The 23,529-nt window shown below is 37.3% G+C and overlaps 2 protein-coding genes across 2 annotated transcripts; both read left to right on the top strand.

Annotated features, from left to right (window-relative positions):
* Positions 1 to 984: 984 nt before the first annotated feature.
* Positions 985 to 7,607, top strand: LOC137733384 (Pectinacetylesterase family protein). Its single transcript, XM_068472537.2, has 13 exons — positions 985 to 1,278; positions 1,366 to 1,448; positions 2,991 to 3,120; positions 5,331 to 5,410; positions 5,576 to 5,662; positions 5,754 to 5,878; positions 5,971 to 6,031; positions 6,114 to 6,170; positions 6,273 to 6,350; positions 6,478 to 6,583; positions 6,700 to 6,848; positions 7,126 to 7,236; positions 7,426 to 7,607. The coding sequence occupies exons 1-13, from the start codon at positions 1,143 to 1,145 to the stop codon at positions 7,450 to 7,452; spliced, it is 1,230 nt and encodes a 409-aa protein (XP_068328638.1). The 5' UTR covers positions 985 to 1,142; the 3' UTR covers positions 7,453 to 7,607.
* Positions 7,608 to 9,218: 1,611 nt separating this feature from the next.
* LOC137735357 (tripeptidyl-peptidase 2) lies at positions 9,219 to 22,156 on the top strand. The gene is made up of 34 exons (XM_068474778.2): positions 9,219 to 9,920; positions 10,163 to 10,241; positions 10,329 to 10,402; positions 10,608 to 10,717; positions 10,833 to 10,913; positions 11,470 to 11,556; positions 11,633 to 11,775; positions 12,003 to 12,153; positions 12,236 to 12,358; positions 12,510 to 12,593; positions 12,709 to 12,896; positions 12,987 to 13,161; positions 13,269 to 13,390; positions 13,482 to 13,561; positions 14,686 to 14,744; positions 15,082 to 15,236; positions 15,816 to 15,994; positions 16,086 to 16,198; positions 16,269 to 16,439; positions 16,917 to 17,045; positions 17,152 to 17,252; positions 17,334 to 17,451; positions 17,598 to 17,677; positions 17,963 to 18,035; positions 18,190 to 18,275; positions 18,354 to 18,405; positions 18,482 to 18,616; positions 18,776 to 18,844; positions 19,293 to 19,385; positions 19,850 to 19,945; positions 20,282 to 20,380; positions 20,543 to 20,635; positions 21,103 to 21,294; positions 21,611 to 22,156. The coding sequence occupies exons 1-34, from the start codon at positions 9,545 to 9,547 to the stop codon at positions 21,767 to 21,769; spliced, it is 4,125 nt and encodes a 1,374-aa protein (XP_068330879.1). The 5' UTR covers positions 9,219 to 9,544; the 3' UTR covers positions 21,770 to 22,156.
* Positions 22,157 to 23,529: the final 1,373 nt, after the last annotated feature.

Raw genomic sequence — 23,529 nt, 5'->3', positions numbered from 1 at the left:
AGCACAACATTAAGGAAAATTAAATGCAAAGATGGAGCATGTAAGTTGCAAATCACATGTCAAGTCTTCATTAATTATGATAATTGAGGCTTGATAGATGATAGATCCATCGTCTTAGAAACTTAGATATAACAGCCTTGCAAGTAGTAACCCAAACAAGAGGACCCAATAGATTATGGAAATTATTCATGTGTTCCCAAATTTATCCATTTAAACTTTTTTTTTTTTAAATTACTATCATAGGAAAGTGGAGATAATTGGAAATTATTACACTAATTTAGAAGAAGAGGGGAAGGAAAGAGTTTCGAATCCGAGACGCATGAGTGAAAACCCAACAACTTGCTATCTACTAGAATACTGAACCACATGTATACAACCTAACTTTTTAACTCACAAGAAAATATGTCATGTAATCAATAATATCAACGTGGTTTTCTTCGTGTCAATTTTAAGTGATTATCAATACTTTGTTTATCTTTTCAATAAGGACAAGGATAAAAATATGAATTTTGAACCATCCCTTGTAACAAGTTCAATAGAGTAGGAACATAGTTTTACTTAGATCAAATAATTATTGGATGCCAACTATAAATAACGAGACTCGAATTTGAATCGAATGCAGAAGTAAACTATGTTGTAATCAACTTTGACCGCAAATTCTGGCATGCAAACTTGAAAACCACGTATTGGCCCCCAAAATTCAAAGTGGTTAATCACCTAACTTACCTCTAACCAACCCAAAGATTAAGACCCCATTTACAACTAACCCAAAATCTCACCGTTCTTAATTGGGTTTTGGGTTGACCATCCACGGTCGAAACCATAATGCATATAACCAGTAGGGCCCATCACACAAATAAGTCGGGCGGGTGGGGCCCACAAACCCAATCCAACTTGAGAATTGTGACCCACCAGGGCCACCACCTCCACCACCCATCATCCTCCTCCATCGGTTATAAAACCCACCACCTCCACGGCTCCACCATTAACACGACAAACACCTCCATCTCCTTCAAGCCTCGATTTTCTTCTCTCTTTTTGGTAACAAATCTGCACAAGAAAGCTAGTCATTACATACAGTGAGTTTCACGTATGGCTGTGAAAGATCGACGTTAGAGAAGAGAAAGCGTATAAAGAAGACGATGATGCATGTCAATGCCGTCCTGGTCGCCATCACGACGGCTCTGCTAGCGTGCGCTCCTCGGCGCATTTATGCAGAGGAGCGGCGCCTCACGGTGAAGATGACCATTGTCCAACGCGGTTCCGCTCTCGGAGCTTGTAAGTTTCTTCTCATTAACTCAACAACTTGTAATTATGTAATAAAAGAAAGATTAAAAATGGTTTTCTGTTTGTTTATTTATTTAGTTTGCTTGGATGGGAGTTTGCCTGCGTATCATCTGCACAGAGGATTCGGGGCCGGAGCAAGAAACTGGCTTTTGCAGTTTGAGGTAATTCTCTTCTTCTTTTTTTTTTTTTTTTTTTATTTTTTATTTTTATAATTATTTTGAAAATATAAAAGCCTGTCCGCGAGGCAAAAGTGCTTTCTTTCTATTCAGTTGCATCTCGCCACATGTCTAGTTATTTGACGGATGCATCTTAAGAATAATTGTCAATTATAACATTATCTTAAGGGGATCAGGATTCGAACATTAGGAGTCATGTTAAAAAAAAGTATTTTAGATGGAGTGCAAATAAAAAATTCAGTTTATTTACTAAAGTATTTTGTCAAGCATTTGGTGAGCTTCTTGTCGTCTGCTAATCATGTTGTGCACATATCGACATGTACCGAAGCAATCTGATGAGTGATATAAAGAAAATTCATCGGAGTATTGTCGACATAACCTATTGAGATATGCCTAACATGCATTACATTAAGCACTTAGTAAGTAAAAAGGAACTCATAATAAATATTTGGAAGGCCTTTACATATATATTACTAAACTTCGGGCGGTCCGGCTGTCTGGGATCACCTTAGTTTCAATGTCCATCCACCCCTAATCTCGAGTCAATACTGAGTCAATACTTTATAATGGTTAACGTCTAATGATATTTAAAGTTAATACGTTTAATAATCAAATTGAAATAATGCTACAGTAATTGAAAGTTAAAGTCTAGTTATTGCATGGATGCATGTTATAAATTGTCACTATAATATCTTCTCAAGCAAATAACACACCGTGGTTAGCATCTCGTAATATTTAAAGTTAATAAATACAATTAAGAATAATCGACTTAAAATACTGTTATACTACATCGCAAAGTAAGTAGTTACTTTTAAATCAATTGACTTTTGTCGGCAAGTCGTGACTCACCAGAGCCACCCGTGACTTCCACTTGTGCTTGGACTTCCGCCTCCGAGTACGATTGGGAAACCAAACCAATACGACACCGTTGTTTTTTACTTTGTCTTGTGTCTTGTGCGCGTTACTATATACAAATTTGCATTATTACCGTGGGCGGCTTCGGCCCAGCCGCACTGCTGTCGTGGCATCATCTAATTGGCTGAAAGCAACAATTGATTTTGTCCGGTTTGCCAATTCGGGTACGGATCGCAGTCATGACTTTTTTTTTTTTTTTTTTTTTTATGAAAATCTAATACAAAATTAAAGTTATTGAGTTGAGATTAGTAATTAATTAATTAAGAGTGTATTCAGTTTGATTCTTTCTTCTGCAATACTTATTATAAAGTGTGTCGAAAACATGACCCGATATATCAAGTGTAAATTTTTTTTTAATTTTATAATTATTTGTATTATTACACTTAATCTATCGGATCATGTTCCTGAAATCTCTTTTCGTTGGGACCTCTACTTTGTGACGTTTGTGTTCACTTGTGAACTACGCAATGTTGATCAATTTTAAACCAGTTAGGTAAGTTGGTGTGTGGGGTTCCAATTCCAAAGGGGAAACTTTATGATCAAGCTTTAAGTTTTGCATTCGTAATCATAAATCATGATGTTAAATCATAGCCGTTTGATTAATTGAATTAGGGTGGAGGGTGGTGCAATGATGTAAAATCATGCTCTGACAGAGCCAGCACGCGAAGAGGATCAACACGTTATATGACCAAGTGGGAAGTCTTTTCTGGAATCCTCAGCAATAATGCATCTCTTAATCCAGGTAATTAAATCATCTGCAATACGTAGTCATTTATTTAACTTGACAAAAACCTGGGTATGAATGTCTATAATCACAAAAGACGCATTTCACGAAAGCACAAGACTTTTATATTTTAGTTTCATTCTACTACACCTTAGTCTTACTTAGTGTGAAATTGTCATAATAAAACAACTTTACTTAAGTTTCTCTCAGTTTAACTCATATCTAGCGATCTCACCGAGACACTTAATACAAGAGATGTCATAGTCAAAGCATTGAGATCCACTTCAGATCTCTGTGTTCAGAGCCTACATATTGAAAAATTCAAATCACTCAATCATGTGACCCCCATTAGTCATCTTACTGGTTCACTTCACAAAAACTTGAACGCTCCGAATATCTCTCTTTCTTGATCTGGATCTCTCAGACTCTGGACACAAATATCCAAAGTAAATCTCATTCTATAGTCACACAACCTTGCCGAAATTTCCTTCTATTTACTCATACGAGTCAATCTTGTGGTCCATATGTGCCATCACATTTTCGCATGCTTTAGCCCATACTTTGCCTTCATAATTTAGGTCTATATGTTTTGACATACAGCTAAGAGAGATTTGTTTCTCTGCATTTAATGATTTCATAATTTACGACTAATTCCAAATGCTGTTGAATTACTTAGATCTTTAATCATAAGAAAAGAAAAGATTAGCACTTTTGTTAATCATGCATTTGAAGAATGTGGGTCTTGTGATCTAGTGGAAGTTGTGCATGGCGGACAGTCCATGTTTCCTTTGCATTTTCTGTTGTCCCTTCACGTGAAAAAAATAGAGATGACAGCTATTTTCTCAGAGTGGGAGCTTCATCTAGCTGACCATCCTTCCAGGTCCAGCCTTTCCATTTTTGTCATTTTTTCTTGCTGTTGGTCGTCCAGTTGAAAGTTCTGAATCTACTTGGGTAGGCAAAACTACAGTAACTCAAAGATGTTGACCTCTTAGTCCAGTCCTTGATGGCATAGTTTCATCCACTTAATCTATCTTATCTTCCAATACGTTCAATTTGCAATTTGTAGCATTGTATACGTTGTTGACTCGTTATCTGACAACTTAAGTTTTCAGGGTTAGTAGTTGTGTGCCTTCTTTGAGCACGGAATTGAGTTTGATTTACGTTCTTTATTTCTTTGTTGGTCTCAATGTTTTAAAAAGCGAACGTGAAGCCAAGGCGTTTCACGGATAAGCCCGCCTAGGCGATAGCCTCACAACCTAAAATTATTAATATATAGTCTAGCTGAAGGGTATGCCATATAGTCTAGTTGAACTTGGAGGTATGTCATATAGTATGGTTGAACTTGAACTTGGAGGGTATGTCATAGAGGCTAGGTGAACTTGAACTTGGGCAGTTTTTTTTAGGGGATAAAAAAAAGCCCAGTTGAACGCATTAGGTCCACCTCAGTCGTCTATGCATGCCTCGACCACGTCTAGGTGAGCTTAGGCCTACTCCCGTTGGGTAGAGGCGTTTTCATCACCGGCCCACCTCCAAAGCCGCCTAGGCACCCCTTAGGGCTCGTTTTTTTAAATATTGGCTGGTCTGTATTGTGGTCACACCTATACGATTGTCTCTCTTTTCCTATGGGTTTAACTAATTTCTACATGAGAAAGGTGTAAGTTTGATACATATTGTTGGCCTATTATTTGAAAACTTAAAGGGTCATTTGATAACCATTTCGTTTTCAAATTTAGTTTTCACTTTTCACTTTTTTGAAAACTACAAACTAAAATCTTATTTGGTAACTACTTTCAATTTCAATTAGCAAACTGAAAACTGCAAGTAGTTACCAAACAAGATTTCAATTTTTTTTGAAACGAAATGGCTATCAAACAACCTCTAAGCTTTAGACTAGTGGTTGTGAGTCTTTTTTGAATGGTGTTGAGTTTGATTCTTCTTTCCTACTCATTTGTTGGTTTGCACGGTGAAATAGTGGGCTAAAAGCCTAAACCTACATGTTTGTCTCTCTTTCTTATTGGTCTGCATCTACATGCCAAGTGCGGAGCGAATATGTAAGCTTGATATGTGAATTATTTGATAGCTTTTATTGGCTAACATAATTATTTAGAGCTCGTTTATAAATGCTTTTAAAATGGTTGAAAACGTTTTCGGTGAAAATCATGCACTCAAATCATTTGGGATATTGTTATATTCTTAAATTTAACCGTTATGTTCTAATATTGAACCAGATTTTTACAACTGGAACCGAGTGAAGCTTAGATATTGTGATGGAGCTTCATTTGCTGGAGATGCAGTAGTTAATAACGGGGTATTTCTCTCTAAACAAATATTTCCTTCCTACATTCTTAACCTTCACACTTTTATCAACAATATTTTCACATCAATGTCGCCCCTGCCGTAAAATTCAACGTTATATACTTAATTAACCGATCATTTCTTTGCATGTAATGCGCGTGTGAAATGAATGTGATAGACATCATTGCTCTATTTTAGAGGGCAAAAGATTTGGGAAGCAATCATCCTTGATCTTCTGCCGAAAGGTTTAGGACAAGCACGTAAGGTAACGCGGATCAAAGAAATTGCGTAGACATTTTCGATGCGAGCTTGGACATTCGAATTCAACTACTCATTGCATTCCATCTGTTTTCTAGGCTTTGCTATCAGGTTGTTCTGCTGGGGGTTTAGCATCGTTTTTGCACTGTAACAGCTTCACTAACTACTTACCAAGCAATACCAGTGTGAAATGCTTGAGTGACGCCGGATTCTTTCTCGATGAGTAAGTTCATTACGTTCATTTTCCAACTCCAAAGTAAATGTCAGTTAATTAATGTGTATATCTTGAAATTTCGGTGTCACATTTGGTTGCAGACGAGATATAACTTTGAACCACACCATGAGGTATTTCGTAAAAGATCTTGTGACTCTACAGGTAACATGTTCTAATGCTGAAACAAACCAAATTTTTTCTCGATTATATATTTCGCATGTTCTTATAAGTACATGGATGGCAGGGAGTAGAGAAGAATCTGGACGAGAACTGCACGAAGAATTCCATTTATCCCGAGCTGGTAAGATTTTCGTAGCGTCCATCCCTGAACTCTTAGCCGATTAATGCATGTCTTTGGTTTGTAATCACATGTTGTTTTAACATTTGCCTTGCCTTTATGCAGTGTTTCTTTCCACAGTATGCATTGAAGTTCATCACAACACCTTTCTTCATATTGAACTCAGCCTATGATGTTTACCAGGTACGAACTATTGAGTAGGCGTAAACCTAGCTGCAACGTCTTTCATACCCTTTTTCTCCCTGCATCTCTTGTCGCGTGATGCACGTAATTAGTCCTTCTTAATCAATAGACCTTGTAATGTCCACAGTTCCATCACATATTGGTGCCGGCCTCAGCAGATCCGCACGGACATTGGAACCGTTGCAAATTGAATCCGGCAGCGTGCAACCCTGAACAGTTAAATACATTGCAAGGTTCTTCAATTCTTTCCTTTTTCGTTCCTTCCAGTTGCATGATTTTCATTAACCAACAAGATTATGAACGCGCGTCATCTGAATCCTCGTTTTTTTTTTCTTTCTTCAATTGTCAGAATACAGGCGCGATATGATCGTTGCAATGGGACTGTTCTACAAATATTCGAGAAGCGGAGGGATTTTCCTCAATTCATGTTTTGCTCATTGCCAAAGTGAGTCTCAGGACACATGGTTTGGTGATGATTCTCCAAGGGTACATAATAAGGTAATATTGTTAATATTGCTATAGTTTAAGGAAATCCATGTAATTTCATATCCAGGAGGATCCGATCACACCGTTCATCGTATATCGTGCGGTTAAAAATTATTGTAAATTTTTTTATTTAAAATTGAATATAAACAATTCCTGATAAAAACTGACTGTACGATGTATGATAAACGGATGTGATTGGAGGATCTGACGGGATCCTCTCTCATTTCATATTGCTAAGAAAGTAAGAAGATTTGGGTAAAGGTTGTGGACTAATAAGGTGTTTTTACAGACAATTGCAGGAGCAGTGGGTGACTGGTACTTCAGCAGAAGGGTAACAAAGGAAATTGACTGCCCATATCCTTGTGACACTACGTGCCATAACCTCATCCCATCAGCTCAGGTACCAGTCTTGTGTGATTTTCGGGGAGTAGTTGTGGAGCGATTCTTATATACAACCGGGATATATCTCTTGTTAGTATCTTTCTTCGAGTGATTGGAAAGTTACTGACATGTATATTGCACCCAAGTTTTTTCCGTATTTTTGTTTTTCATTAATTCCATTGAACTGACCTTAAAAAAATTATTACAGGCCGCTTTAGAAGATACAAAAAGCTAATAACTAGGTCAACATTTTCAAGGAGAGGCAGGAATACAAGTACACAAAGTGATACAGCATATAGCTTAGTAGAAAATAGGAAAAAAAACAAACAAAAGCATGTATTCTTTTATTGCAATTCGATTTAATTCATCAATAAATTAGAAATTCATTTATTTGTATTTTTGTTCAAATGGATGCCTGTGGAATGTTGAGTGTTCCTGTTATTTTCAATCCCTTTTTTCTATGGAAAAAAATTGACTTCCAGTTCAACATTATTTGACCCAAGATTCTTATCGGGTTTGAGCAATATCTGACCCAAAATTCTTATTGCTAAGTAAACAGGCCTTTTAAAATTGAAGCCCAAAGAAAATCAACTTTAATGGAGTAACTGGTTAGAATTAGGATAGTTTCAATGTTCGATTCTCTCCAATTAGTCACGAATACAAATAGTTCTTTGTGTATCCGATTCCTACTCAATTTCAAGGAAACTCTCCCTCTTACCCCTCATTATTTTTTAGGGTCAGATCATTGACCGTTCATTCAACTCTTTGTCCATCGACTATGTTATACACTGAAACATAATAAATTTTTTTATCTGTTTACACATGTAACTTTTCAAACTCAATAACTTGCCATTTGGTATAAATTACAAGTCCTTGATCCCAAAACATTTTTTTAAGACGAAAAGATAGCGATTTCGTTATTATTTTAAGAATTAACACTAATATTAATGAGGATATTCGAGATAACATTCAAGAGGTCCTCAATAAAAAAAACTTTAACAAAACATAAAAGGCCAACTCAGCCAAACTCGACCAAACTAGCATCAAATTATAATCAAGCTGGATTAGACTCTCAAACCAAAATACCTTTGCATACATGCATTGAAAAAACATATGACACTAGGACGCCTCTGTAACACCATAGTTACGACAAGATGTGTCAAGTCGTATTCCTTTTCGCCAAAGATTTGCCCTAACTGCCCACACATTCTTACAGCATCGCCAAACAAAGTGGCGCAACTTCCGGTGAACATCAATATTCCAAGATAATGGACCACACTTTATTCGATTCGTTATTACCTTTCCTCCCTAACTCCCCATTGCGACTAAGATCCTGCGCTACTTTGTAACCAGACTTGATGGAATAAATTCCTTTCTTCCTATTGGGCCACATTAATTTAGAACTTGTATTGTATGGATGTTTTTTAAAATAATTGAAAGTGTTTTTAGTGAAAATATTCTTAGAACTAATCTTTAGAAAGATGCAAGTAAATCTTGGAAAATTACTTAAATGCTTTATGGAAAAAGCACATAACTTATGTTTCTTGCATAAAACATTTTAAGTGATTTTGGAATCCAAAAATATTTTCTCTAAAAGCGTTTTCAGTCATTTTAAAAGCACATTCAAACGAGCCCTTATCTACAACCCAAACTTGCTTAGCGGCACATGGAAAGGGATCCTCTCCAGATCCCTTCCTCCTAATCCACCAAGTTTGGGGATCCAGACAATTGAAATTTGATCCAACGGTTACAAGCAGGAATTCACGTTAAAAGTTATAATAACCCACTTTAAAAATTATTAAACTTTAACCGTTGAATTAAATTTTAATGATTTGAATCTTCGAACTTGGTAGATTAAAAATAACGGATCCGGAAAGGATCACTTTCCAGCTGCACACTCCTAATTTCTCGTGCTTCATCAACTTCAAAGCATCTATCAATAGTATCTTTTGGCCGTCCTCCCTTACGTCAAAATTATCAGGTTCTCCTTACTTCAAAATTACTTTTTTTTAGTAGAAAATTAATTTCACCAGATTCCTTGAATATAGTTTATTTCGAGGGGCTCGTCGGTATTTCACAAACAAAATGGGGAAGCTCCCGTCCCATCATTGGCAATCCATGCAAGGGCCAATCAAGTAATTTCACGCACACGATAACCTCGCCACCCGTTCCCCATCCAACAAAATCTTCTAATCCAAGAAAAGGTAGAGAAAACTTCTACCAGCCGTCTCCATACCGCCGCATTCCACCGCCACATCACCACCGGCCGGCAGTGCGAAATTACCAAACCACCCTTCTTCATCGATTTTAAGAATTAGAATAAAACGATGCAAAACCCAGTGGTTCTGTTCAAATTGCCGCATTTGCCCTCGTCACGACCTTCATATCACTCGCCATTTTTCTCACTCATCATTAGACACAAAAAGCTAAGCAAAGCGAGAAGACCGAGAGAGAGAGAGTGGAGTGGCAGTGGCAATAGCAGGAGCAGAAGTTGCAGTGGTGGTGGGGTCTGGGCAATGCCTTGCTCTGCAATCGGCGGTGCTGGCGGAGGCGGTGGCGACGGTAATGGTGCTCTGACCAATTTCAAACTCAACGAGTCCACGTTCTTGGCCTCCCTCATGCCGAAGAAAGAAATTGGCGTCGATCGATTCATCGATGCGCATCCCAACTACGACGGCCGCGGCGCCCTCATCGCTATCTTCGGTAACTTAATCACTTCAATCGCTTAATTTCTGTTTGGGAGAAAAGAAAACGAAGAAAGAAAATTGTAGGAAGGTGATTTGCTCTAATTCTAAACGTATATGTTATGTTTGATTCCTCTAATATGAAACAAAACGTGTGATTATAGCGGTGATTAGGCGTGATTAAGAAAATTAGTTTATCGAGTATCGGATTGATTTTCTGAGCTGAGGAAATTAAGCTGTTGAACTGAAACTTTGAATCAGATTCTGGAGTGGATCCAGCTGCTTCTGGATTACAAGTTACATCTGATGGAAAGCCGAAAGTCCTAGATGTTCTTGATTGGTAACTGTAATTAAACTAATTTATTTGAGCATTGAATTGGTATTACTAGAACCTTTGATTTAATCTGATAACTTCTGTTTTTATCAGCACCGGGAGTGGCGATGTTGATACTTCGAAGGTAGTCAAGGCCGATGACAATGGTTGTATTCGTGGAGCTTCAGGTTAGTTTTTTGATCTATTTGTGTGTATGCATGTATGTACTTCTCTTTTTATTATCGTTTAGAATTCCTGCATCTTCCTTGAGATACTTTTGGTTGACCGTCGGAATTTTTAGAGCCATCTTTAGCTTAAACAAGATATCTAATTGTAATTTAACCTCTGCTTTAAAAATGCCGTGCTTGGGTTTTAATGCAAAGTTTTATACAGGAGCATCTCTGTTTGTTGACTCTTCATGGAAAAATCCTTCTGGTGAATGGCATGTGGGCTATAAGTTGGTATATGAGCTATTTACGGATACGTTGACTTCTCGCTTGAAGGTAAGCGTTATGACCCATTGATTAGTTGATTCAAATTTTATTTGTAGTCTCTATCATCACTTCAGATAATGATGGACAAATTTTCCCTCTTTTTCTTTTATGTTTTCGCTGACAGAAAGAAAGAAGGAAGAAATGGGATGAACAAAACCAAGAAGAAATTGCCAAGGCTGTTAAACTTCTTCAAGAATTTGATCAGGTTTTTGAATATGCTGCTTCTTAATTTGTTTACTGCGAGCAAATATTACTTAGTACTCCATCCTGTGTTGTTAATTTGGTTGTAAGCATACCTTAAACTCAACTGAAAGTGTTAATCAAATGAAAACTGTTATTTTTTCAATTGCAAATAAGCTTAATGTTCACTTCCTCTTTGGCATTATTGTCTACCTGGGTTGCAGATTATGCACTTTTACTATTCTGAGGATTAGCTTATTTTGGATGTAAATGGTTTTCTTTTCACTGGGAAATGGCTTCCGAGTCTATTAGTTTTTATACCTTTTTGTTCAAATAAGTTCATTGTAATACTGTACCTGTATAGAAAGGGATGGATTCAACTGCTATCAGTCTATCATTTGAAATGTACATCTGTTAACGTTGGAAAGCGTCTCTGATATAATTCACCATAATCTCATCAATTCTGTGCAAAGCTTTCCAGCTGCTTCCCTCAAAATACAGGATTAGCAGAAGTAGTCTCCTGCAATATGCTTGGATTATGTTGCTCCTAAATATGTAAGTTACTATGTTACCATTTTCAGAAACACAGTAGAGTGGATGACGTTAACTTGAAAAGAGCTAGGGAGGACCTGCAAAATAGAGTTGATTACCTACAAAATCAAGCTGATGTGAGTGAAAAATATTTATTTATTTAAAAAAAATTTAATTCCTATGCAAGTCTTAATGGTATTTTTTGTCTTCTAGAGCTATGATGACAAAGGGCCTGTCATAGATGCCGTTGTATGGCATGATGGAGAAGTATGGAGGGTTGCCCTTGACACACAGACTCTTGAGGATAACCCAGATTGTGGAAAACTTGCAAACTTTGTGCCCCTAACTAATTATAGGTATGGTTGCGTTGGTTTATTCACTTTATTGGAAGTTTTGTTAGAAAGTTGAGACAAAGAAACTTATTGTAATAAAATATCCTAATTTTCTCGAGACCACATTATTCATCTGATTCCGAGTTGCAAACTTATTTGTCTTTGGTGTTTTAGTTTCCAGTACAGTGGCCATGATAATGGATTGATTCTATAGAATTTATAGTTAATTACTTGTATAAACTTTTTTACAGGATAGAACGAAAATATGGTGTTTTTAGCAAATTAGATGCCTGTACATTTGTTGCTAATGTATACGATGAAGGGAATATCCTTAGTATCGTAACAGATAGCTCTCCACATGGCACTCATGTTGCTGGTATTGCTACTGCTTTCCACCCGAAGGTACTATTATGCAGGCTTAAACATTTACTGCACTTTTTTTCAAGCTAGGGTAATATACTTATGATACATGTGGTGTTCTTAGGAACCCCTGTTGAATGGAGTTGCACCTGGAGCACAAATAATATCTTGTAAGATTGGAGACTCGCGTTTAGGGTCAATGGAGACTGGAACTGGCTTGACTCGAGCCTTGATTGCTGCTGTGGAGGTGCTTTTAAATTCTATTATTTTCTAATATTTCTGATAATCAACAATTTTAGTTTGCCCAAGTCTTGTTTAGGATTCAGCATTGTGATACTAGTACACTCCACTGCCTTGTATAGATGATTATAATGATGGCTTTTACAATGTTTGTGCAGCATAAATGTGATTTGATCAACATGAGTTATGGAGAACCTACACTGCTGCCAGACTATGGGCGTTTTGTTGACCTTGTTGATGAAGTATTATTTCTAAATTGGCGACTCTGTCTAAGATAACTGCTTACTTTTTTTCCCTTTCCTTTTATCTTTCATGCCCTCACACATGTTATATTCTACGCATTGGTGCTAAAACTAGGCTGTGAACAAGCACCATCTAATATTTGTGAGTAGTGCTGGCAATAGTGGGCCAGCATTGAGCACTGTTGGAGCACCTGGTGGTACCACATCAAGCATTATAGGAGTTGGTGCATATGTCTCTCCTGCAATGGCTGCTGGTGCTCATTGTGTAGTTGAAGCTCCAGGCGAAGGGCTTGAGTACACTTGGTATATTAACTTTCTTCTTATGACTATCAATTTTAAACACAAGTTCCCTTTTTCGGCTTCCTTTAAGTTAATCTTTTGGTTCCATGGCAGGTCTAGTCGTGGGCCAACCAGTGATGGAGCTCTTGGTGTCTGTATAAGTGCTCCTGGTGCAGCTGTTGCTCCTGTTCCTACATGGACTCTTCAGCAACGCATGCTCATGAATGGAACATCAATGTCATCTCCATCTGCTTGTGGGGGAATTGCACTGCTCGTTAGTGCATTGAAGGTACTTGTGTTTTGTTGCATTAGTAATCTTGTTGTCTGCTCTTTTCACATTGTTGGTACAAATATGTATTTTCTGGTGTAACTTCTTAAATCTATTGTTTTCTGCAGGCTGAGGATATTCCTGTGAGTCCATACAGTGTAAGGAAGGCTCTTGAAAATACATCTGTTCCTATAGGCAGTTTGCCTGAAGATAAACTATCAACTGGACAAGGGCTTATGCAAGTTGACAAGTTAGACTTTTGATCTAAGCTTGCACTCTCTTCTACTATAGATCTGTGCATATAATTTTGATATATATCTTGCTTGTTTACTGATTTTCAGGGCACATGAATATCTAAGGCAGTGCCGGGATGTACCATGTGTTTGGTATCAGATACAGATAAATCAGTCTGGTAAAACAAGTAAGTTCCATGCTCCCACTGCCCTCACTCTTCATTGAAAAGCACAGAATTGTTTGGCTTCATTTACAAGAATTCTTATTATCTTGCATGATAGGATAATATTCTCCAAAATTCTCTTCTTCTATTTTAAAATTGTTAAACATGTCTTGTATAGAAAAGGCTAAATTTGTCAAACTTTTGTTGGATTTGTTGATGCCCTTCTGCATGTTAGTATTAAGTCCGATATCATGGATCTTCATTTTTATAGTCAGGTTTCACTTTAAAATGAACTAGTTATTAGGTTTTGGTAATAGTTCCATGACACGCCCCGACCCCGATATTCCCCGAATACCAGGATAGGCACGTGCTGGCCGACACCCGAGTGTGACGAAAGCCATTTATTGAGTGCAAATGCTGAAAACAAGGGATAAATAAGGCTTATTTGCAGGGGAGTGATCCTTAAATGTATATTCCCATCCCTACCTAGCACGAGGCCTTTTGGGAGCTCACTGGCTTCGGGTTCCGTAGGAACTTCGAAGTTAAGCGAGAAGGGGGCTAGAGCAATCCCATGATGGGTGACCCACTGGGAAGTTGCTCGTGAGTTCCCAAAAACAAAACCGTGAGGGAATGGTAAGCCCAAAGCGGACAATATCGTGCTACCGTGGTGGAGCGGGCCCGGGAAGTGATCCGCCCCGGGCCGGGATGTGACAATTTGGTATCAGAGCCTAACCCTAGCCGTGGTGTGCCGACGAGGACGTTGGGCCCCTAAAGGGGGTGGATTGTGACATCCCACATCGCCCAGGGGAGTGATCCTTAAATGTATATTCCCATCCCTACCTAGCACGAGGCCTTTTGGGAGCTCATTGGCTTCGGGTTCCGTAGGAACTTCGAAGTTAAGCGAGAAGAGGGCTAGAGCAATCCCATGATGGGTGACCCACTGGGAAGTTGCTCGTGAGTTCCCAAAAACAAAACCGTGAGGGAATGGTAAGCCCAAAGCGGACAATATAGTGTTACGGTGGTGGAGCGGGCCCGGGAAGTGATCCGCCCCGGGCCGGGATGTGACAGTTCCATGCTTGTGAATTGTTCTTTTGATTTTAGGTTACGTTGATGCTCCAAACTTACTTTATTGTGTGATTTGATGACAGCTCCTACATCGCGAGGAATCTACTTACGGGAGGCTAGTGCTTTCCAACAATCAACCGAGGTGAGATTATTTATTACACCTGAGAGGCATCAAATTTCTTTGTGTAGAATGTTATCAATCTGAGGTTATGAATTAGTTCCTTCATGATGCAATTGTTGCATAATTAGTGTTACCAGCTACAGCTTGATATGTGTGATGCTATCTTGAACTCAAAGTCAAGTTTTATGTATACGTTTATGAACTTTCTTTTGATTTCAACTTGTGTCCCTCCTATTATAAATTTACTTTATTTTTATTTAAACTTGTAAGAACAACTTTGGAAACATTTCTTTCGTCTCTGTTTCCACTTTCATAGCATCTACCAGTTCTATCATAGCTGATGTGGTGTTTCTAACAGTGGACAGTGCAAGTTGAACCGAAATTTCATGAAGGTGCTAGCAATTTGGAAGATTTGGTTCCTTTTGAAGAGTGTATTGAGCTACATTCCAGTGACAAGGCAGTTTTGAGGGCACCTGATTTTCTCCTTCTTACTCATAATGGGCGTAGCTTCAAGTTAGTTTGCACAACTTAAATGTGCCTTTTTTCATATTAATTTGTCCACATGTATGCTATAATTTACTTGTTACTGGTTTTTTGCTTTTTTCTTTTCTTTTAAGACTTCCCCTGGCTTTCTTCATGTGTGAAATTAACGAACTTGATCTTCTGCTATGCTAATTCTCACGTGTGGTCGCTGTATCAGTAAAAGAATGCCTGAATTAGCTGTTGCATTGCATGCGCATATTTGTGTGTTGTCATACCTTTATATTTGGCTTGGAATATAGAACATAGTTTCCTGTGAGTGCATATGCTTGTGGAGCTACCTGCTCGCAAATGATGGCACAGCCAATTGCTTGTGGACTAGTCCCCAAAACAGAGTGAATGGGCAGGGTCTTGAGCTTTATTTTGGTGTAAGTTTCCATCATTGGAACACATATGCATCAAAATGTGCATGCACATGGAACAAAGCCGCATGTGCATAAGCTGCTTGTACGATACTTTATGAATGTTTTTTTGTGCTGTCTTGAGATTCTGGACAAGTTGAGCGTCAGTTTATTCATCGTCACTTACAAGTTCCTTTTTGGTTCTTTTCAGCATAGTAGTGGATCCCACCAAGCTTAGTGAAGGTCTGCACTATTTCGAACTCTATGGTGTTGATTGTAAAGCACCATGGCGTGGCCCTCTTTTCAGAATCCCTGTTACCATAACAAAGCCTATAGCTGTGATAAGTCGACCTCCACTGTTGTCATTCTCTAGGATGTCATTTTTGCCAGGTATGAGCAGTGTTACTTGTGTTTTTTATTGGATGGTATGGATCATATTGTACTATTCTTTCATGGTGGAAATTCCTCTTCTTGATGTTAGGCCACATAGAAAGGAGATTTATAGAAGTACCTCTTGGTGCTACATGGGTTGAAGCAACTATGCAAACATCAGGATTTGATACAACAAGAAGATTTTTTGTTGACTCTGTTCAGGTACAGCTTGCAGTAATTAAAACTTATATCAGATGGTCTAAATCTGCATTAACATGCTTGCAATGTCCAGCTATGTCCCCTGCAAAGGCCTCTTAAATGGGAGAGTGTTGTAACATTCTCTTCTCCTGCTGCCAAAAGCTTTTCATTTCCTGTTGTGGGTGGCCAAACAATGGAATTAGCTATTGCTCAATTTTGGTCGAGTGGCTTAGGAAGCCATGGAACAACTATTGTGGATTTTGAGGTATGCTGTTAAGATCTAGACTTGGATATCTAGTAAAATTGCAATACTTTAATTGTTTACTAACCAAAATCTTTTAGCCTTTTACATTTACTGATGATGCCATGAATTTGCTTTGTGGTTAACTTTCTAGATTTCCCTATTATTCTGATGTTGTACCGCATTTGATTTCTACTTAACGTCTTATATTTTCAGACTTCCAGTTATGCTTTTTATTAATATTATATGAGTTGAGAGAAACTGCATTTTCACCCAACCCATAGACTTTTGTTCTAGTTCTTCAACTGAATTTTCATCATTCTTTGAAAATCTCTTCTTTTATTACTCTCTCTTTAATATAACCATAAAACCTTAAATAACAACTTAATTTTAGTTTTTTTGTCAGTAATGCAGTTTCTTAAGCGACAAAAAAGGCAGGAAATATCTTATAATGAACTTCATTAGAAAGCCTTACAGATGGGGTTTGTATAACTTTTTCAGATTGTATTTCATGGAATTAACATTAATAAAGATGAAGTAGTACTTGATGGAAGTGAAGGGCCGACCAGAATTGAAGCTGAAGCTCTACTGGCTTCTGAGACACTTGCACCGGTTGCTATTCTAAACAAGGTGAAGTTGCTCCCCCATAATAGATGATGATAGTCGTACATGTTTATTAATTGCTTGGTACCCTTGTGTTCTAATATTTTCTTTTCCCCTTGAGATCAATTTGCAGATAAGAATTCCATACCGGCCGGTTGAGTCTAAACTTTGTTCTCTCTCAACAGATCGTGACAAACTACCCTCAGAAAAACGTATTATGGCACTTACGTTAACGTGAGTTATGGTCTGATGTTTACTGATTAGTAGTCTGCATTTTGTGTTTTACAGTAATAAATACTATTCTGGTTCATGCAGCTACAAGATCAAATTGGAAGACGGAGCTGAAGTAAAGCCTCAAGTTCCGTTACTTAACAATCGCGTATATGACACCAAATTTGAGTCACAATTTTATATGATCTCTGATGCAAACAAGGTAGCGTTGTTTTTTGCCATAGTTGAATATGAAATTTTGAAATTGATTGTTATAACAGGGAAGTTAAGTTCATTGAAGTCCTTAGAGAAATCCTTAGTGTCCTCTTTTCATTAGAGTTTCTTACTTTCTTCCCTTTCTGATCATAGCGTATATATGCAATGGGAGACACCTATCCGAGTAAATCAAAACTGCCCAAGGGAGAGTACAATTTACGGCTATATCTAAGGTATAGTCCTCTTTTTGAGACAGCAAACCAGCATGCCTGTGCATGCTTTTATTTACCTGCAATTAGGACTTAATTTATTACCACAAATTATCTTTCAGTTTCCCTTTTAAGTTCATTGAAGTTAATTTTTAAATGTGAAATCATCTTAATATGAATATACCTGGCACTGTTCGCGGCCATGGACTTTAACACTGGAAAGCTGCATTAGGCATAAGTCAATTTTCCACTAGATTAACAAAAGTTGCTGCTATTCACATCATCTAATATGAGGTGTTTCAACCTTAGACATGACAATGTGCAATACTTGGAAAAACTGAAGCAGCTGGTGTTGTTCATCGAGAGAAATTTGGAAGAGAAGGTAGAGTTATTCTATACAGTGATGTGCTTTTCTTAACATAACTCTGTTTTAAGTTTTAATCAAAATTGTAGAAGACATCTGTAATATGTATACACCTGGATAATGCGTCTATGTTTCATTACTTATTAAATGTTCTGATTTCTTTTCAAACCAGGATGTAATCCGATTGAGCTTCTTCTCCCAACCTGATGGCCCTTTGATGGGAAACGGTAGTTTTAAGTCCTCGGTATTAGTTCCAGGGTATGCGGCTGAATAATTTGTTCTTGTGGTTTAATGATATCATTTTGCAATGTTATTTAACTTCTTGATCTTTGGTAGGAAAAAGGAAGCATTCTATTTAGGTCCACCATCCAAAGACAAGCTTCTAAAGGTATTTTTCTGTTCTTTGTTTATTTTTAATTTGATGTAAGCACTAAAGATTTTAATTCTAGTGATATGTTTTGCAGTTTTCTCCACAAGGATCTGTATTACTTGGAGCCATCTCGTATGGGAAGCTATCATATGTTGATAAGGGAGAGCAGAAAAATCCGCTTAAGAACCCCGTGTCTTATCAAATTTCTTATATAGTGCCACCAAATAAGGTTTTTATATATAATCCTTAGTTTCCCTAAGACAACAGCATATTTGTCCTCATGTGACTGAACATTTGACTTGAGCTTTGGTTTGATCTACCATTTTCATTAGTTATTTAGCTGACAAAAACATGTGTACATAATAAAAAGTTTTCATTACAATTACAGCTGGACGAGGAAAAAGGAAAAGGTTCTTCTACTTCCACCAAGCCTGTTTCTGAGCGGTTAGAAGAAGAGGTATGTAAGACACATTAGTTTCTTCATCTGTTCTGGATGCATCAGATCTTTACGGGGGTTACCTTAGGTAAAACTGGTTGGTAACTTATGATTTTGAAATTGGAAAAGTTTGAAAGAATGCTACTCATTCCCACCTGTATCCGACCCTTGGGTGGAGATTTGTAGTAAAATTCACTGACTTAACTAATAGATTTTTTTAATTTCAAGTGGCTCATACCAAGCTGAGAAACCTAATATTTCTGTAGCACTTCTAGATCTGAGCATATGCATTCAGTTACCCTTATTTACAGCTTTTCAAAGTGGTAACAGATTTGTCTAATGAGTCCTCATACTATTCTTTATGTTGGCGCTTTATTATAAAAGCTCCTTGTCTTCCTTTCAGATTCTGAGGTTCACAAATCTTTATTCCTGATATACTGATGCTTATTGTTTGTACTTTGTAAATCAGGTACGGGATGCAAAGATTAAAGTTCTTGCAAGCCTGAAGCAAGGTACTGAGGAAGAATGCTTGGAGTGGAATAAATTATCGTCTTCTCTCAAGGTTAGAGCTCATATGGTATAGATGAAATGATTTAGGTCTCTATGATCATGAATTAACTATTTTAGGTCATTTGATGACATGTAAAGGAAGATTTATTTGATCTCAGTTTCCGGCATTGTCGATATGGTAGGGTTCTTACATTGAGTTTGTTTCATTCAATGTGGTTAGTGGGGCTCTGACTTCTGAGTGACATGTCATTGACTTTGCATATGTTACACGTGGACACGACACTCACATTTGAGCTTAATTTAAATCTGTTCCAGAACTATAAATTTTGACCTGTTAATTTGTACTTCTAGTCAGTGCATGTATAGATATGTATGTAACAATTATATTTGGTTTCAAATTGAGCATCTGCTTATTAAGTCTGTTGAGGCAAGCTATTGAGATTATTATATTATGCTTGAGGTTTTTATAGCATCTATGGCTCACATGTTGCATGTACCTTATGTTTCTCTTTTCAGTCTGAATATCCTAAATACACCCCATTGCTTGCCAAGATATTGGAAGCTGTACTTTCTCGGAACAATGACAAGGACAAAATCTCCCGTGAAAAAGAGGTAGCGTAGTACAACCATATGACCAAGAATGATGTAGTTTTGTAAATTTTTATTCACTTGCAACTTGCAAGTGAAGAAATATAATTCATGTTCCACTTCTAGAAGTTGTGGGGTTTGTTGCCACGTGATTACCTCGCCACATGTTTTGGGTTTAGGGTAATTGTTCATGAGCAATGGATCTCCATGCAGAATAACCCATCTTCATCATTTTTCAATACATGATGAACCGATTCGAGTTTGTATAGATAGTAGGTGTATACAACCTTTCTAAGCTCAAGGTGCGGGGTTTGTTTATGCAGTGATTTAATAACATTTATCACGTGCTTTGCTTTGCAGGTTATTGATGCAGCAAATGATGTGGTTGACAGTGTTGACAGAGATGAGCTGGCAAAATTTTTTGCACTAAGAAGTGATCCTGATGATGAAGAGGCAGAGGTGTGTTATTTGTTAAAGCATACTTCTTGTTTTTCTTCCGTCTTTCTTGAAACCATTGTGAAGAGCTGCCAAAATTATTTCAGAGAATCAACAAATCTTACCAGCTTTTTTTCATAAGTTTATCTATAGGTTGATAATAAATATTACTGATTCTTGTCATAGAAAATTAAAAAGAAGATGGAGACAACCCGTGATCAATTAGCAGAGGCATTGTACCAGAAAGGACTGGCACTAGCAGAGATTGAATCTTTGCAGGTTGGAATAGTTAATTTCTTTCGCAGTACTTTCATAGTCATCTAAGGTTAATCTTCTGGTTTTAAAGTTTGGTATAAAGTATGTGAAAGTTACATGGCCAGATTTTATTTGAGTTGGTCAACCTCGGATGGTTGTATGTTTGGTTATGTAAAGCTTACTTCTTTCTAGGATGTTGAGCTTAAAAACTTGTGAGGAACTTTTTATTTTCTTCCATTTCTCATAGAAAAGCTTCTACGATTGCCATGCGGATATGAATATATGTATTTTCAAATCTGAGATAATTTCCCCATACCTATGAATGCTGAGCGAGAACTCCCTATACTGTTTTTTTACCTTATACAGTCAATTTGTTTCTTGTGCCCATTTTTTTCGGTAGTGGTGACGTTCTTATGCATTTTATCTCTGAATTTTCATTTGTGTGTCTTGAACAATTAAATGGAGCCCAAGCTTACCGATTATTGTTGCAGGGTGATAAGCCTGCAGAGGCTGAAGGTGCAGAAGGGGGAGAGAAGATTGAAGATCTTTCACAACCAGCCTCAGATTTGTTTGAAAACAACTTTAAAGAACTTCAAAAATGGGTTGAAGTCAAGTCCTCCAAATACGGAACTCTCTCAGTACTACGTGAGAAACGTGCTGGAAGGCATGGAACCGCACTGAAGGTATTTTTCTCTTTCCCCGCTTAACCTTTGGAAAAACACACTGCATCTCTCTAATTCCATGTATAATCTCATAGGATCAGTATCATTTGCACTTTCTGGTACGCTTTTTGATTGAACTGCTTGAGTAGTTCTAGTTGTATGTCAGCGCAATAAACACGTTAATGTAATAAGTTCCAAGCCAGCAAAACCGGAAAAGAATCAAGGAACGCGGTAGAAACATATAATCTGGTCCTCATCATTTGTAGTTGCAAGGTTTGTATTTGCTTGGAAATATTGTCAAACTCTCGGTCTAAATTGATCATATTTATGAGTGCAGGTTCTGAATGACGTAATTCAAGACGATGGAGAGCCTCCCAAGAAGAAGTTCTACGACCTGAAGATTTCCTTGCTCGATGACATCGGTTGGCAACATTTGGCGACACATGAGAGGCAATGGATGCACGTTCGCTTTCCACCCAGTTTACCTCTTTTTTAGAGGTACTCCATTTCAATTCTCCGAGATCAAACAACCGTGAAATAATAATATCACAATAAAATGTGCTAGACCCTGTTACTGAGTTAGCTAGTCTTTCGACTGCTTCAAGGACAGTTTGTATGACATTTATACGATCGTTTATCACTCACTCTTCGATATGTAATGTTTGTGATTATACTCGTCTTCTTTCTTCATAGTGAAATAAAACTCGCGGGTCCTAAAGGAGTCGTCCCCTTGGGACCTATAACCTATTTTGCACTGAAGGAAGGACTGCAAGTTAAAGACCAGTTCGGTTGTATCCTTTGCTCTTTGAACTGTAATGTTATTCGTTTTGTTTGCAGAGCAAGGACTAGTATTAGTAACATAATAAAAATGCGTTTCTCGTCATTAATGTGTTTGCTTGCGGTAATTGTGGCCTCTCGGGCAAATCAATGACTTCATTTTTTAGTTCAATATAACTCGAGTGTCATACAATATATAACAAGAGAGGGAAAAATGTTTTTCATTTGATTGAGGTTTCTAACATCGAGCAAAAATTGTACTTTTTTAACTTGATCAGGGATGGGCAAAATACTCATGGGATTGGGTAACTGCGATTACTCGTTCATTTAAAGTTCACTGTTACAGTTATGAGTAATCGTTTAGACAAACAAACGGTTATGAGTATAACTGTTTATCCGTGAAATTTAAATGGGCGGTTATGGGTATTACCCGCGGTTATAACAGATATTCATTTACTCATTTAATTTAATATATGTAAAATTAAAAAAAAAAAATTAAAAACCCTAAATTTTCAATCTCTTCGCCAGACTCAGAGTCTTAGACTCTCAAAACGCCCCATCCCCCACTCATCTCTCCCTCCTCGCTGCCCCCTCTCTCATCTCCGCCGGTCATCTATCTCTCCTTGCTGCCCTCTCAGCGCATCAGACTCTCAAAGTTCAGGATTACCATCAATTTCTTGCTTTTGCATTACAAAATTTGACTGACTATTTGGGGACAATCTGTTTCCCCTCCCGCATTTGGTTCTGCAGCTTTCAGTTTGGTTCTGTGTCAAATTTTGGGTATGCTAAAATTCTAAGTACAGGTTCATGGTGTAGGCTCCGGCCATGAACTCTTTCCTGCAAAGTTCAAATGCAATAACAACATATATATATATATATATTAATACAAATTACACAATATAATTAATCAATTAAAATACACACAATTATCCAGTTGATCTGGTCACCATGTCTGTATGTGCTATCTATCAATATAACGGTGTTTAATTGTTAGAAAACAAAAATTATAACAAAATTTTCTTTTGTAATTTTCAATTTGTTAAATAAAAAAAAAAAAAAAATATAGACGGGTGAAAAAATGGGTAAATGGATACACGGTTATGGGTATAACCCTTTATGCAATTATCCAACTGGTAAACGATTATGTGGGTATGAATATAAACAATTATAGGTAAATAACCATGATTATCTGTCCACCATAACCGTTGCCCATCCTAGACCTGACAACATAGGTGTGTGCTGGCTCAACTAATTTTCAATCAAAATTCAAACGGTCTACTATTTTTTTTTTTCAAAAGCTTTAATAAGAGGAGGGGTATTTTGTGGGATTTTCTTTTAACGTTTCACTCTTTTATTCTTCTGACTTTTTATATATAGATAAATAAAAAAATAAAAAAATAAAAATAAAAACACCACCCGTGAATTAAGTGGAGCAACACCAAAAGTGAATAGAAAGAGTCTCCATATAAGATTAATTTT

This window comes from Pyrus communis, chromosome 7, assembly GCF_041283825.1.
Source record: "Pyrus communis isolate YQ-2024b chromosome 7, ASM4128382v1, whole genome shotgun sequence".
Classification (NCBI taxonomy): Eukaryota; Viridiplantae; Streptophyta; class Magnoliopsida; order Rosales; family Rosaceae; genus Pyrus; species Pyrus communis.
This window is presented reverse-complemented; position numbering and strand designations above follow the sequence as displayed.